The sequence below is a fragment of the Capra hircus genome, chromosome 1, assembly GCF_001704415.2.
Source record: "Capra hircus breed San Clemente chromosome 1, ASM170441v1, whole genome shotgun sequence".
Lineage (NCBI taxonomy): Eukaryota > Metazoa > Chordata > Mammalia > Artiodactyla > Bovidae > Capra > Capra hircus.
In genome coordinates this window covers 65,665,586-65,681,166 of record NC_030808.1, presented here as the reverse complement: position 1 = coordinate 65,681,166, position 15,581 = coordinate 65,665,586, and the positions used below count along the sequence as shown (strand labels likewise).

The 15,581-nt window shown below is 37.1% G+C and overlaps 1 protein-coding gene across 1 annotated transcript in view; it reads left to right on the top strand.

The window, feature by feature from the left end:
- The window catches only part of POLQ (DNA polymerase theta), a 102,441-nt gene that overhangs the window by 47,031 nt on the left and 39,829 nt on the right, over positions 1–15,581 (top strand). Inside the window, exons 16-18 of the mRNA XM_005674997.3 lie at positions 4,579–7,679; positions 10,077–10,220; positions 12,778–12,974. Coding sequence (XP_005675054.2) covers positions 4,579–7,679; positions 10,077–10,220; positions 12,778–12,974 — 3,442 coding nt within the window. The remainder of the gene's footprint in view (positions 1–4,578; positions 7,680–10,076; positions 10,221–12,777; positions 12,975–15,581) is intronic.

The window sequence follows — 15,581 nt, the reverse complement described above, 5'->3', positions numbered from 1 at the left end:
GGGCCCTTCAAAGGAAAGGTCTCACTGCCCAGTGCCACCTCACATCATGGGCTTTATTCTGTGTATCTGGCAGCAATGCAGGTTTGGGTCTTGCAAGCTGGCCCTGGTGCAGCATGCACTGCAACCAGCTATAGTGGTATAGCTGCCTCTGCCTAGATTTTGAAGGATGAAATTGCCTGGAGTCCTGAGCATGTGCAACCTGAGGAGAGGACTGTTGCAGTGGGAGGCTCACTGTGGAGTCTTCACTAGGACAGTGCCTAGTGAGGGCAGGGCCATGCTCTGTGACCCCCAGATTGGAAGATCCACTGGTGTGCCATTTTGTCACTATGGGTGTGCCTCTGGCTAAAACCTACATAGAGTATGCTTTAAAACCTACCGATAAAGGTGTTGATCTCCCCTGGAGCCTGTGATTTTCACAGAATCTTTGAATACATTCATACTTGCTTAGAAATATGTAATAAAAGACCTGAGGTGAAAAAATTTGTCTGTGGGCTTATCTCTATGGTAACAACATACCAAATATCATGCTTAACCCTTTCAGGAAGTCATCTGAAAGCAGTGCACATTTTTAAAAATTTAATCAGAAAAAAGTTGTGAACACATTTTGAAATCTCTTCATTATGTTAAGGCCATTATTGCCATGACAGTGCCTCTTCTGAAAGCCCCAAATCATCATTGATTAAAATTAGTGACATGTAATAATAGGACAGATCAATATTATCTGCCTCCTCATGGGACACACAAAAACACACAACATTATTCCTGGAATATTCTTATCAAAAATGTCTACCTTGAATTTAACTGTAGGGAAACATCTGGCAAACCTTAATTGGAAGACACTCGACAAAATATGTGGCCTGTACTTTTTAAAAACATCAAGTCATAAAAACAAAGACTGAGCTGATTCTAATTAAAGCAGGCTAAACTACCGCACAGTAGGACTCATCTCACACGCTAGTAAAGTAATGCTCAAAATTCTCCAAACCAGGCTTCAGCAATACGTGAACTGTGAACTTCCAGATGTTCAAGCTGGTTTTAGAAAAGGCAGAGGAACCAGAGATCAAATTGCCAGCATCCCCTGGATCATGGAAAAAGGTAGAGAGTTCCAGAAAAACATCTATTTCTGCTTTATTGACTATGCCAAAGTCTTTGACTGTGTGGATCACAATAAACTGTGGAAATTTCTGAAAGAGATGGGAATACCAGACCACCTGACCTGCCTCTTGAGAAACCTCTATGCAGGTCAGGAAGCAACAGTTAGAACTGGACATGGAACAATAGACTGGTTCCAAATAGGAAAAGGAGTATGTCAAGGCGGTATATTATCACCCTGCTTATTTAACTTACATGCAGAGTACATCATGAGAAACGTTGGACTGGAAGAAGCACAAGCTGGAATCAAGATTGCTGGGAGAAATATCAATAACCTCAGATATGCAGATGACACCACCCTTATGGCAGAAAGTGAAGAGGAACTAAAACAGCCTCGTCATGAAAGTGAAAGAGAAGAGTGAACAAGTTGGCTTAAAGCTTCAGCATTCAGAAAACTAAGATCATGGCATGTGGTCCCATCACTTCATGGGAAATAGATGGGGAAACAGTGGAAACAGTGTCAGACTTTATTTTTGGGGGCTCCAAAATCACTGCAGATGGTGATTGTAGCCATGAAATTAAAAGACGCTTACTCCTTGGTAGGAAAGTTATGGCCAACCTAGATAGCATATTCAAAAGCAGAGACATTACTTTGCCAACAAAGGTCTGTCTAGTCAAGGCTATAGTTTTCCCAGTGGTCATGTATGGATGTGAGAGCTGGACTGTGAAGAAGGCTGAGCACAGAAGAATTGATGCTTTTGAACTGTAGTATTGGAGAAGACTCTTGAGAATCCGTTGGACTGCAAGAAGATCCAACCAGTCCATTCTGAAGGAGATCAGCCCTGGGATTTCTTTGGAAGGACTGATGCTAAAGCTGAAACTCCAATACTTTGGCCACCTCATGCGGAGAGTTGACTCATTGGAAAAGACTCCGATGCTAGGAGGGATTGGGGGCAGGAGGAGAAGGGGACGACTGAGGATGAGATGGCTGGATGGCATCACTGACTCGATGGACGTGAGTCTGAGTGACCTGTGGAAGTTGGTGATGGACAGGGAAGCCTGGCGTGCTGTGATTCATGGGGTTGCAAAGAGTCAGACATGACTGAGCGACTGAACTGAACCTTATTATGTTAATTATGTCTTATTCATTCCCCAATGCCAGTACTTCATGTGTCTTTGAATTATTTATTAAAGTCTACCAGTTGTTAGTGTAGTTCTCTTTGTCTTCTTGTGTCTCTTACAGTGTTTGCTGATGCTTGTTATTTAGAGTGTAAATATTCATAGTAAATATGACTGATAGATAGTTATCTTTATTGTGCTTTTGGTTTTGAGCCTTAAATTATACCCTTCTTGGAGTGCCCCTCACTGCTTTCTTCTTGTTTCCCTTAGCCTGGAAATTCCTTTTCCCATTCCTTTATTTTTAGCCTTCTTGAATTGCTTTGTTTTAGATGTGCTTTTTGTGTACCACATTGAGTTGTAGTATTGTTTTGCTTTCTGATACAAATTGAAAATCTGTTTTTGTGTGTGTGTGCTTTGAAAATTTATAATGTAATTCCTCATTTTAATTTTTTAATAATTAAAAATAATAAATGATCATTTGAAGATCTTTTAAATAGATAAAAAGATTAATTCTGCTCACATTGATTGATATGAATAATATGTCTGGTGTAAATTCTCTGAAATTATTTTATAATTATGTATTGTGTAATGTTTGTTATATTTCTTTAAGGGTACTCTTTGGTACTTTATTTTTAAATTTAGAAAAGTTTATATTTGTTTTATTGGTACCTTTTATTATCTGGTTTGTTAAGATTTAATTGTATTCCATAATTCTAGCTATTGCCTTAACAGCAGTCACTGACATTGAACTTACTTTAGCTTTCTTTTACCCTCTACCTTTTCCTTCCATTTTCAAAGTGCATTATTTCTACCTATCTCAATATATAAATTTTGTACATTAGTTTTCCACCTTTGTTTCCGTATAGGGGTAGGAATGGAAGATTAATATAATCTACATTTTTAGTTACTCAGATTTTTACCATTGTACTGCTGAGGTGTTCCTCCCTCTCTTTGAACAGATGAAACTTATTCTCTAGTAGATTTAGATTTCATGAGGAGGGCTTATATAATATAGAATTCTCCAAGTTCTTATATGTCTAAAATTGTTTTTCCATAACCTTAATATTTGAAGCACATCTTGGTTGGATGGCGTATACTTTCTTTCATTGGGTTTTTTGAAAATGCTATCTCTTTGCTTTGTATGCTGTTTTTGAGATTTCTGATGGGAGTATGATTCTTTTGCCCTTCCAGATATGTAGACCTTTAGGTTTATTTTCCATATCTTTGTTAGTTTTACTAGGTGTTTAACTATTTCTTTGGAACAAAGTACTTAAGTTAGTGTCTTAAAAGCAACTAGTGTTATGTATTATCTCAGAGTTTCTGCAAATCATGAATTTGGGAGCAACTTTCCTCGTAGCTCTGGTTTGAGTTTCTCATAGGGTTGTAGTCATCTGAAGGATTGACTTAGATCTGCTTTTAAGATAACTCAGACACATGCTGGCAATTTGGTGTTCAATTCTACGCATGAGCTTCTCCATAGAGCTTCATGACACCGTTATGCCCTGATGGTTGGCTTCCCTCAGAGTGATTGACCCAAGAGAGAGCAGAATGGAAGCTGCAGTGTCTTTTATGGCCTAGCCTCAGTTTTTTAATTGTGGATGAGATGCTAAATTGGTCCCTGTTCTCCTTTCTTCACTAGAAATAGAAGTTTCTTGGCTTCCATAGTTTTTATGGAAAATTAAATTTCCCTCATCCTGTTCATTTTCTCTTCGTGATATTTCGGTTACATATATGTTTGACTATTCAGGGTATAGAATCTATTATTTTACTCTGAAGAGCACTGATATTTTATCAGTCAGTTAGCTTGGCTGAACTTAAACTTTTCTAGGCAATAGCTCAAATTTCTGTTCAGTTCTATAGACTTTTACCTGGCTGCTTGGAGTCTGCACACACTTGCATAGTTTTGAGGTCTGCTAGATATTTGGGCAGAATTTATATGAAAAATTTTTGGTTCTCGTCTGTATCTCTCAGTTCTGAATTATCTTGCTTCATTTTGTATCTCTTTTAGTTACTCTGAGCTCTGTTTCACATTCTGTCGATAAACTCCAGTTTTCCATTTAAGGATTCTGTCTTAGTGAGGCCTTCCCTGATGATGCTATTTAAAAATTGCAGAGCCACTCATATCTTTCTGTGCTTCACTTTTTTTTTTACACAACTGTTATCTATCAACAGTTAACACAATATGTGTTTTAACATTTTTTTGTTTTTTATTTTTAGATTATAAGCTCTTTGAGAGTCGATATACTTTCCTCTTGATCTGTGCTATTTCTTCAGTTCCTAGAAAAGCTCAGATTGATGCTTAATAAATACTTGTATTAATGAATGAATCAATGCATTAATTAATTTCATTTCCTGTCTCTTGTATAGTACTCGAAAGGCAGTGGATGAGGAAGAGGAAGCAGTTGAAGAACGTCGAAATATGCGAACTATTTGGGTGACTGGCAGAAAAGGTTTAAGTGAAAGGGAAGCAGCAACCCTTATAGTAGAAGAAGCCAGAATGATTCTGCAACAGGACTTAGTTGAAATGGGAGTGCAATGGAATCTACATTCCTTTCTAAATTCTGTTACACACTCATTGACCAGCAGTGAGTCAGAAGTGAAAGAACACAAATTTATACCTCAAACTAAGAGTTCTTATAAAAGAGTAACATCAAAGAAAAAAAGTGATACAATATTTAGTGATTCTGTTAATCACTTACCAGATACCATGCAAGATTTAGATAAAAATAGAGAGCATACAGATTCCTTTTATTATAAATTTCAGGATGGGCATCAAGAGTGTCATCATTCCATTTCCAGAGCAAAAAAACAGGCTTCTTTGAGTATTAAAAAAGGAAAGCTAGGAACTTCCCTGAATGAGGGGAAAGCAAGCACTTTGAAAGTTTTTCGGACTCTCTCATCAGGGAAAACAAAAAGAGAAGCTTTAAATTTTAGTTCAGAAAAGGTGAGTACAATCTCTCAATCTTGGAAACGTGGTAAGCATCGGAAACGATCCAGATACAGTAGCCCTGTGAAAGACACAAAGATGCGTAGAATCAATTTACAAGAACGGACTATGTCTAATTCTATTCATTGTGAAGACTCTTTTACTTTAGATGAGAAGAGTATGGAATTTAGAAGTCCAGAGCCATTTGCTAAAAACGTATCTTTCTGTGCTGAGAGAAGATATAACATAATACCATTTGCATCACAAACAGAACAAAGTTGTTCAAGGAACAATAAAATACCTAATGATATTCTTGGGGAACACTTTATCACAGGATCTCAAAGTAAACATGTAATTCAAGCCACTAGTGTGGTCAGTGAAAATGGAAGAGAATTAGCTGTTGAATCAGAAAAAAAAAATAAAGTGGTGATACAAAATGACTCAAAAACCCAGAATGTTTATGTGAAACACCATGACACCCATCCCATTAACCAGTGCCTGGAAAAGCAGTTTAATAAAAAGACAAACACTCACACCAAACTGAATACAGCAGTAGCAAAACAAATACCTTTTGAGACAGACAGCAGTTATATGAATAGAGACTCAAATGTTATTATGAAGTGTGAAAGTACAAAGTTTAATGCTGAGGAAGATAAATCAAGTAATCTTAAGGCATCAGGAGATATCATAAGCAGCACTGAGATACCCAGTGAAGTACATCTACGAAGTGGAGCACTTGGTAAATTAGGAGGCCAGCCTGAGAATATTCTAAATACTCCTAGAGTACAAGGAAAAACAGATGCTTATGCAGCAGACAAAACTAAAAATAATCATGTTTCTGACTTAGTTTTAGATCTCTGTGATCTTGAAGATAGTTTCTACCTGGATACTCAGTCAGAGAAAATAATTCAGCAGATAGCAACTGAAAATGCCAACCAAGAAGGACCCAAGGATACCAGCCTGGCAACAGGGATGATTCAGAAGAACCTAGACAAACAGAGCTCAATGAGCTCCTTTCAGAAAGAGACTCATGTTGCTTTTCCAGGTGAACAGCATTCATTAGAAATGACAAATCATTTGAAACATAAGACTGTAGATGTTGTGAAGCAAAGCACTGATTCACATGAAGTTGATACCCTGACTCCAGAAAGGCCAGTTTTTTATTCTCCAATACTAGTAGGGGAAAATGGCCCATGTTTTAAAGGCAGTGAACTTTCTGTTACTGACTCCCAATTAAATAGTTTTCTTCAAGGTTATCAAACACAAGAAGCTATGAAGCCAGGTATACCTGTGGTTCCTCAAAAGAGAACTCCTGCTGATAGAGAAGTAGAGTGTCTGCCAGTTCCTGAAACAAGTTTGAATTTGAGTGGTAGTTTCCTGTTTGACAGTTTCAGTGAAGACTACCTTGTAAAAGAACAACAACATGATGGACAAGAAAAAGAACACCATCTTTCTGAAATAACATCAGTCCATTTCAATGATTCTCTGTGTCTGCAACCAGAGGGCATAATTAAAAAACCAGATATGAATGACAATCAAGATAATCAGCAGCCATTGTCTTGTTTCAGTGATGAGTCTATTATATTTTCAGAAATCGATTCTGTCCAGATGGTTGCAGCTTTGGACAATGTAGACATAGTTCCTGTCCAAGAGAAACATAATACTGCAGAATCTCTAAAAATACTGAAACTAAGTGATCCAGTGACTATAGGTAATGATTATTCCCAGAGAGAAGTAATTGGAGGAGATAAAGATAAAAGGTCTCAAAAATCCAAGTTAACTGGCACAAGGCAAGATAATTCATTTCTGTGGTCAGGAGCATCATTTGATTTAAGTCCAGGACTGCAAAGGATTTTAGACCAAGTGTCCAGTCCTCTAGAAAATGAAAAGCCAAAATTAACTGCTACAGACTTGCCTGGTTTGAATGGAGAAAATGCAGAGGTAAATGACAGACAAGAAGTGATTTCAAATACGGAGCCAAATCAAATACAAGGAATTCCATTTTCCCCTAAAATTGTAATAAGAGGCAATATTGAGGCACTACAGAACGATGTCATTCATGGTGAAACCTCCCTCTTGCCTTGTAAAGAAAACTGTATAGTTCAAGATAATGGACTCATTCCTCCTACACCTATTCCTTCTGATTCTAAGTTGGCATTTCCAGATATTCTTGGAACATCTGTGAAACTTAAGAAAATTAGTAATGGTTTTAAACTTGGTGAGAGTTCTTCATTTGGCTCACCTTCCAATAATAAAAACCATGATTTACATCCAGAGAGTAGAAATGGTTTTAAAGATAACAGTTCTATTAGAGACAAAAGTTTTTCGCCGCAGTTACTGCAGAATGGATCACAGTTAACTCTAGCCTCATGCAGTCCTGAAAGTTTGGCCATAATTGATGTAGCAAGTGACCAAACTCTCTTTCAAACATTCATGAAGGAATGGCAAAGCAAAACTCGATTCTCCATCTCACTGGCTTGTGAAAAGATCCGTAATTTGACATCTTCTAAAAGTGCTACTATTGGTGGTATGTTTAAGCAAGGTAAGATTTAAAAAAAAAACAAAAACTTCTACATTTGTATGTAAAATAGTGTGACTGAGACTTTGCAGAATTGGATATTAAATGTAATAAATTTGTTCAAAGTTTAATAAGTTTCTCCTGTGTAGGTTTACATGTAGAACAGCCTTATTGTTCAGAGCAACTCTGTTAATAATAATAATAACCCTCTAGTATAAGAGATGGGGACATCTGGACACATGGGTAGGAGAGCTGAGCAGTGAGGCCAAGAGCTCAAAGCTAGTAGACTGAAAAAGTGCAGACCACTAGGACACTGTTTGTTCCTCTGGCTCTGATCTGTTGTGCCTGGTTTCTATCAGTCCTGTGTCTGCCTCCTTCCAAGTAGGCCAGAGAGCCCATCTGAACAGCCTTGCTATAGCAGCTCCCCATAGGAGTTCCATACCAGCATTGTCGCCCAAGTCATTGACCCAGCAGCCAAGCTTATTGCTACTGGAGATACCACAGCTGGTGTGTCTGGTTCAGAGGCAAGAATTAGAACAGTGTTTGACAGCTTAATGCTTGGTTATGCCAGGAACCTGTCTCTCAAATATAGCTCTTCTGTGCCATTCTAGGCTTTGCCCTGGCTGAGGCCACAGGGCTTTTCTGTTTGGTTGTCTTGCTCATCTCTTTATTTTGTGAGGCTCTGTGGAAGTTTCTCATATATATCTGCTGCTTTAGCTCTTGGTCATGCCTAGTGTTAGTGTAAAGTGTGCTGAGCTTTACCATTAAACACATTTCTCTTAAGAAATCATATATATACACATATGTCATAATCATATATATATAATATATTAGTTTGAATATGTTTCTAAAATTTAAGATGTATATTTTGAATATGATTCAGCTTTTTTATGGTACCATAATGATATGGTTTTAATTAATTAAAATATAACTGATTTACAATATTGAATTAATTTTGGGTATACAGTGATTTGGGTATATAGTGATTCAGTTTTTTATAGATTATACTCCATTTAATGTAATTGTAAACTAATGGTTCTATTTCCCTTTTCTATACAATATATTCTTATGGCTGACTTATACATTGTAGTTTGTACTAATTAATCTTGTACTGCTATCTTGCCCCTCACACCTCCTTTTCCTCAACCACTGATTTATTCTCTTTATCTGTGAGTCTGTTTATCTTTAGTTATATTCATTTTTTAATTCTTTAGGTTCTACATATAAATGATAATATACAGTATTTGTCTTTCTGTCTGACTTATTTTACTCAGGTCCATTCATGTTGTTGCAAATGACAGACATGATGATTTGTATTAATTATCATTGCTCATGAGTTATTTTCTCTTAAATTGTAATATCCTTATTCACTTATGTCATAACAGAAGTACATAACAAATAGGCACTATATTTTCACAGTGTGTATTAGCTATGTTTTCCAAGACTTATCTCAAGTAGAATTTACAACTCCACTGATAGTCATGAATTCTCTACTGCAATGTTGACCGCAAAGCCTCACAGGACTCTTCCAGGTTTTCAGATACTTGAAACTTTTAGTCAAATAATACCATGTATTCCTGTCTTAGTTCATGACAGTAATGATTCAGTATTATGGGGGATAGCTGTAGTCAGCTTGAAAACATGTTGTGGAAATCAAAGATTTGATGAAATTTCTTAAATCTCTGTATTTATGAATGAATTTGTTCATAAAGTTCCAAGTATTTGTTTGCTACTCAATTCAGGAAGAATATGTGTTAATGACAAGTTTTATGTACTTTCAGTGTTAACTAGCCCTTTCTATTTTTCATCCAACAAACAAAATTGAGTACATTTCCTGTGCTAGCAGTTAGAAAGATTAAAAACATTCCAGTTAAATTTAACAAATATGTGCCAATTATTTTCCAGGTATTGGGGATATAATTGTAAATAAGATAGATTAATTGTTGACCTAATGTTTTTGACTAACGTCTTTGGAATTGAAGATGTATTATTTTAGGAAAAATGTTGACTGCATATACAAAATCATACCTAATTTTTAACCAAGAACTAAGACTCTTGGTTTTTCTAAGTGTTAAAAGTTGCTGAGTTTGCTGTAAAATTTTTGTGGTGTGAAAATGGTCTTTATTTTTGAGTTACAAAAATTCAAAATGCAGGTTTTGAAAAACTTGAAGCTAATTTTAAACTTAGTCATTATTATAGATCTTTTATAAGAAATCTTTGGTAGATTTTTCATAGTGACAGTTCTCTTAATTGATGGGATGCCTAGAAAGATCTTATAAATATCTAAAAATGACTATCCATTTAATGCATATTGTAGGGGATCTGAAAAAGTTGCTTATCAAATGGTTTTTATTATCATATTTAATGTTCAATTTAATGACTTTTAGAGATTTTTAACTATTTCACTTTGGATTTACATAGTTAGTTTCCCTCAAGAAGCCTCTATTAGAGATGATGGATTTCCTGTTAAAGATTGTGATGACATCTTGGTGGTTGGGCTTGCAGTATGCTGGGGTGGAAAAGATGCTTACTATTTTTCACTGCAGAAGGAACAAAAGCATTCCGGTAAGTAATCACTATTTGGCTAAGTTATTACATAATTTTGATGGAACCTCTATGAGGGTAGTGACTTTTTTGTTGAGAATAGTCTCCTGATACTTACCTAGACTTTATTTTTAGTATTAAGAAAACCCTTTTCATTTTTTAAAAATCCTGGCTATTGTTTACATTATTTCACATATTATCTGTAGTAATGTTTTAAGAAGCATTCCCCAGTCCCCCTTTCTCCCTTCTGCTTGTCTGGAGCTATTAATACTGTGTTTTCTTTCTGGGGTTAGTGGAGCCTTAAGGACTTGCTGGCTACCTAGAAAATTTGTTTCTGAAGACAAATCAGACAAATCAAAGCAGTTTCTTTACAAGCTTTTTTCCTCCTATTTGGTATATCTGGAACTCCTTTAGAGGCAATGATGAGCTAGACATCTACAGTATTGAATCACAAAGCCTTTGGAAAAGTCATAGAGTTAAACGGATATGATCTAGAAATAATTGGTGAGCTGATTATGGTGGTTGCATACCTAGTTGATTATTAGGTTTTAGGAGCAGAATTAATAAGGAAGCATTTTAAAAGATGCTGTGTAATGTCTATTCCCGAGTAAGCATGAAATATTTTCAGTTTTGTAGCTAAACATCATACCGTGAGTAGTTACTTGAACTTCTTTTATTTTAGATGTAGTTTTATAATTCATATTAAACTTCCCTGTAAAATGAGTTCCTTTTTAAAAAATTTACTTTCAAATAACTTTTTTGTCTTTAATTTCACATTCTGAGAAATGTAGATTTATTTTTAGAATCTTAATGTTTAGAATTTTCTCCCACCTAATTAGAGCTCATTCCTGTTGAGGTATTTCAAATCCTAAAAGATGACGCTATGAAAGTGCTGCACTCAATATGCCAGCAAATTTGGAAAACTCAGCAGTGGCCATGGGACTGGAAAAGGTCAGTTTTCATTCCAATCCCAAAGAAAGGAAATGCCAAAGAATGCTCAAACTACTGCACAATTGCACTCATTTCACACACTAGTAAAGTAATGCTCAAAATTCTCCAAGCCAGGCTTCAGCAATACGTGAACCATGAACTTCCAGATGTTCAAGCTGGTTTTAGAAAAGGCAGAGGTTCCAGAGATCAAATTGCCAACATCCACTGGATCATGGAAAAAGCAAGAGAGTTCCAGAAAATCATCTATTTCTGCTTTATTGACTATGCCAAAGCCTTTGACTGTGTGGATCACAATAAACTGTGGAAAATTCTGAGAGAGAATTTGGAACAACAGACTGGTTCCAAATAGGAAAAGGAGTACATCAAGGCTGTATATGGAGAAGGAAATGGCAACCCACTCCAGTATTCTTGTCTAGAGAATCCTGTGGACAGAGGAGCCTGGTGGGCTGCTGTCCATAGGGTTGCATAGAGTTGGACACGACTGAAGCGACCTAGCATGCATTCATGCAAGGCTGTATATTGTCACACTGCTTATTAAACTTATATGCAGAGAACATCATGAGAAATGCTGGGCTGGATGAAGCACAAGCTGGAATCAAGATTGCTGGGAGAAATATCAATAACCTCAGATACGCAGATGACACCACCCTTATGGCAGAAAGTGAAGAGGAACTAAAAATCCTCTTAATGAGAGTAAAAGAGAAGAGTGAAAAAGTTGGCTTAAAGCTCAACATTCAGAAAACCTAAGATCATTTCATCCAGTCCCGTCATTTCATGGCAATAGATGGGAAACAGTGGAAACAGTGTCATCAGACTTTATTTTTTGGGGCTCCAAAATCACTGCAGATGGTGATTGCAGCCATGAAATTAAGACGCTTATTTCATGGAAGGAAAATTATGACCAACCTAGATAGCATATTCAAAAGCAGAGACATTACTTTGCCAACAAAGGTCCATCTGGTCAAAGCTATGGTTTTTCCAGTGGTCATGTATGGATGTAAGAGTTGGACTATAAGGAAAGCTGAGCACTGAAGAATTGATGGATTTGAACTGTAGTGTTGGAGAAGACTCTTGAGAGTCCCTTGGACTGCAAGGAGATCCAACCAGTCCGTCCTAAAGGAGATCAGTTCTGGGTGTTCATTGGAAGGACTGATGTTGAAGCTGAAACTCCAGTACTTTGGCCACCTGATGTAAAGAGCTGAGTCATTTGAAAAGACCCTGATGCTGGGAAAGATTGAGGGCAGGATGAGAAGGGGACGACAGAGTATGAGATGGTTGGATGGCCATCACCGACTCAATGGACATGAGTTTGTGTAGGCTCTGGGAGTTGGTGAGGGGCAGGGAGGCCTTGGCATGCTGCAGTTCATGGAGTCGCAAGGAGTTGGACATGACTTAGCGACTCAACTGAACTGAACTGAATTAGAGCATTATAGATCACCTAGCCCAAACCTTAATTTTTAGATTACAAAACACTGCATCTGTATAGCCAACATGACCTGGATAATAAGGTCATGCTGAACTAAACTCTGAGGCTTTTGAGTCTTTTTCAGTCTTAGCACTAAAGATTGCTTCTTCAAATGAAGGTGTGTACTTTTTGCCTTAAAACTTTTTTTTCCTTTTTTTTAAGAAATTAGTGCCAGTTTGATCCCACCTTCTCTGGATCCAAGCCTGACTGTGAAGGATAGATTGTGGCACCTTCAGTCTTGCTTTCAAAAGGAGTCTGATAAAGAACGTTCTGTTATCATCTATGACTTCATCCAGAGTTATAAAATTCTTCTTCTGTCTTGTGGCATCTCCCTGGAACAAAGTTATGAAGATCCTAAGGTTTCTTGTCTTATTTCAATAATTTTTATATACTTCAAAAAATATTTTAATGTTTTGGGTTACTTCTTAAATGACTTGGTATATGTTTAGCTTCAACACTGCAGCTTAAGTAGTTTAGGGTAGTCACTCCTTTGTCCAGTAATCTCATTCATCCAAAACAGATTATTAACACCAGATGCCTCTATGTAGATAAAAACAGAGATGTTATAAATTCTAAGCACTAAAGTTCATACCTTTTTCAGAGACTTAAAGAGTTTTCATTTTGGTCATATGTTCCATTTTCTGTCTCATAGTAAGTTAGAAATGAAAGAACTGTCAGATTTAGATACATGATAGTAGGATATTTCAAATATCCATGAAGATAGAGGCAGAAAATAGTAAAAGCATATATAGATATACGAGATCACGAAGGATAGTAGTTAGAGGCCATTTAGCATAGGGATAAATGGCCATATTAACCCGTAAGCACTTTTCCATATAATAGCAAACTGATACACTGTTTATAAAGATGACTGAATTATTAAGGAAAGAGTAACTTATGTTATTGTGATATACACTTTATGATTATACATAAACATAAAATGCACTTTCAGAAGACATTTATCTATTGGATCATAGCCCTGAAAGGGATATCATTTTTTTCCCTTTTTTAAGACTAGAATACATGAGGTGTGTGGAATATTAATTGAATTGAGATATGATATTAATTGGTTGTTACCAACACAATTAATGATAATAAGATAATTTTTTAGCTTCTTTAGCTTTTTGGCAGAGATTTTTGAGGGCATTGAGGCTTCCCCGGTAGCTCAGCTGGTAAAGAATCCACCTGCAGTGCAGGAGACCCCAGTTTGATTCCTGCGTCGGGAAGATCCACTGGAGAAGGGATAGGCTCCCCTCTCCAGTATTCTTGGGCTTCCTTGGTGGCTCCACTGGTGAAGAATCTGCCTGCAGTGCAGGAGACCTGGCTTTGATCCCTGGGTTGGGAAGATCCCCTGGAGAAGGGAATGGTTACCCACTCCACTATTCTGACCTGGAGAATTCCATGGACTGTATAGTCCACGGGGTCACAAAGAGTTGGACACAACTGAGAGACTTTGACTTCACTTTCAAGGCATTATGAGGTAAACTGATGACACTGTCTCTTCCTATATTTCAAACCAGCCTTTGTTTATGTGATACATTTCATATAGTTTCTAAACTGACTTTTACTGGATATAAAAGGTTATCATTTAATTTTGATGTTTCAGAGTCCAAAATGAGAATATGGGTAATATGAGCTTCTTAAAGCTACAGTAGCTTCCCAGATTTATATAGCAACTTTGGTTTAAACCATTTGAAATATTCCATACTTGGTTTTACTAATCATAGCATTTTTGATGTAAGAGAAACTATTAATTTATCAAATTTCACTTTTATAAGAAACATTTACCAGTTTTTATATCAGACTGTCTTATTTAGTACCTCTAAAAGGATTCTGATCACTAGTTTCTAATGGTGGGGGCCTGTTGCTGTACCACTAACTGTTCTCTGGGTACCAGCTGGATGTCCAACAGTTCAGCTCAATTCTGTTACTTTCTACTTGGAAATAGCATCAAATCCCATAGGCTAAGGGCTCAGTCCCAGAAGCCCCCAACTTCTGGCACTAGTTGCAAGCCCACCTTATTAACTGTGCTTCTGGTCAACCAGCTGTAAATAAATTAGATTCCCATAATCCCCTCCTTGAGCTTGGTTAATTTGTTAGAGGAGCTAACAGAACTTAGGAAACCAGTTTACTCACTAGATTACTGGCTTATTACAAAGGATATTAAAGGACACAGATTAACAGGCAGATGAAGAGATGTATAGGGCAAGGTTTGTAAGAAGAGGTATGGGGCTTCTGTCCTTTCTAGGCTTGCCACTCTCCCCGTCTTCATGTGATTACCAACCCAGAAGCTCTTTGAACCCTTCCTTTTGGGTTCCTGTGGAGGCTTCATTATATAGGCACAATTGATCAAATCATTGGCCATTGGTGATCAGTTACTCTTTAGCCTCTTCCTCAAACCAGGAGTTTGGGGAGGTGGAACTGAAAGTTCCAGCCCTCTTGTCACAGGATTGATTACCCCTGGCAACTAGCCTATGTTCTTAGGTGACTTAGGGGTACTCCAAGACACTATATTAGCACAACTAAAGATAACCTGTATCTCTTTTGCGAGAGCTCAGTGTGTCCAACTTTTTGAGATCCTTTGGACTATAGTCCACCAGATTCCTCTGTCCATGGGATTTTTCAGGCAAGAATTCTGGAGTGGGTTGCCATTTCCTTCTCCAAGGGGCCTTCCTGACCCTGGAATCGAACCCGCATCTGCTGCATTGCAGGCATATTCTTTACCTGCTGAGCCATCTAGGAAGCCTTGCCTTATCTCTGTTGGGAAGACCCAATTTATATTTCTTATTATAATATACAAGATTGTGCCCCCCTGTAAAACTGAATTCTTAGCCTATAAAAGAAGTAACTGAGCCATTTAGTAATGCTTGAAATTATGAACAAGGTTTAGATTCCTTATTCTAAATCCAATTTCAAACTGCTTGAATCTAGTATTAGAAAATGCAGGTCTTCTAGTCTCATAGGGA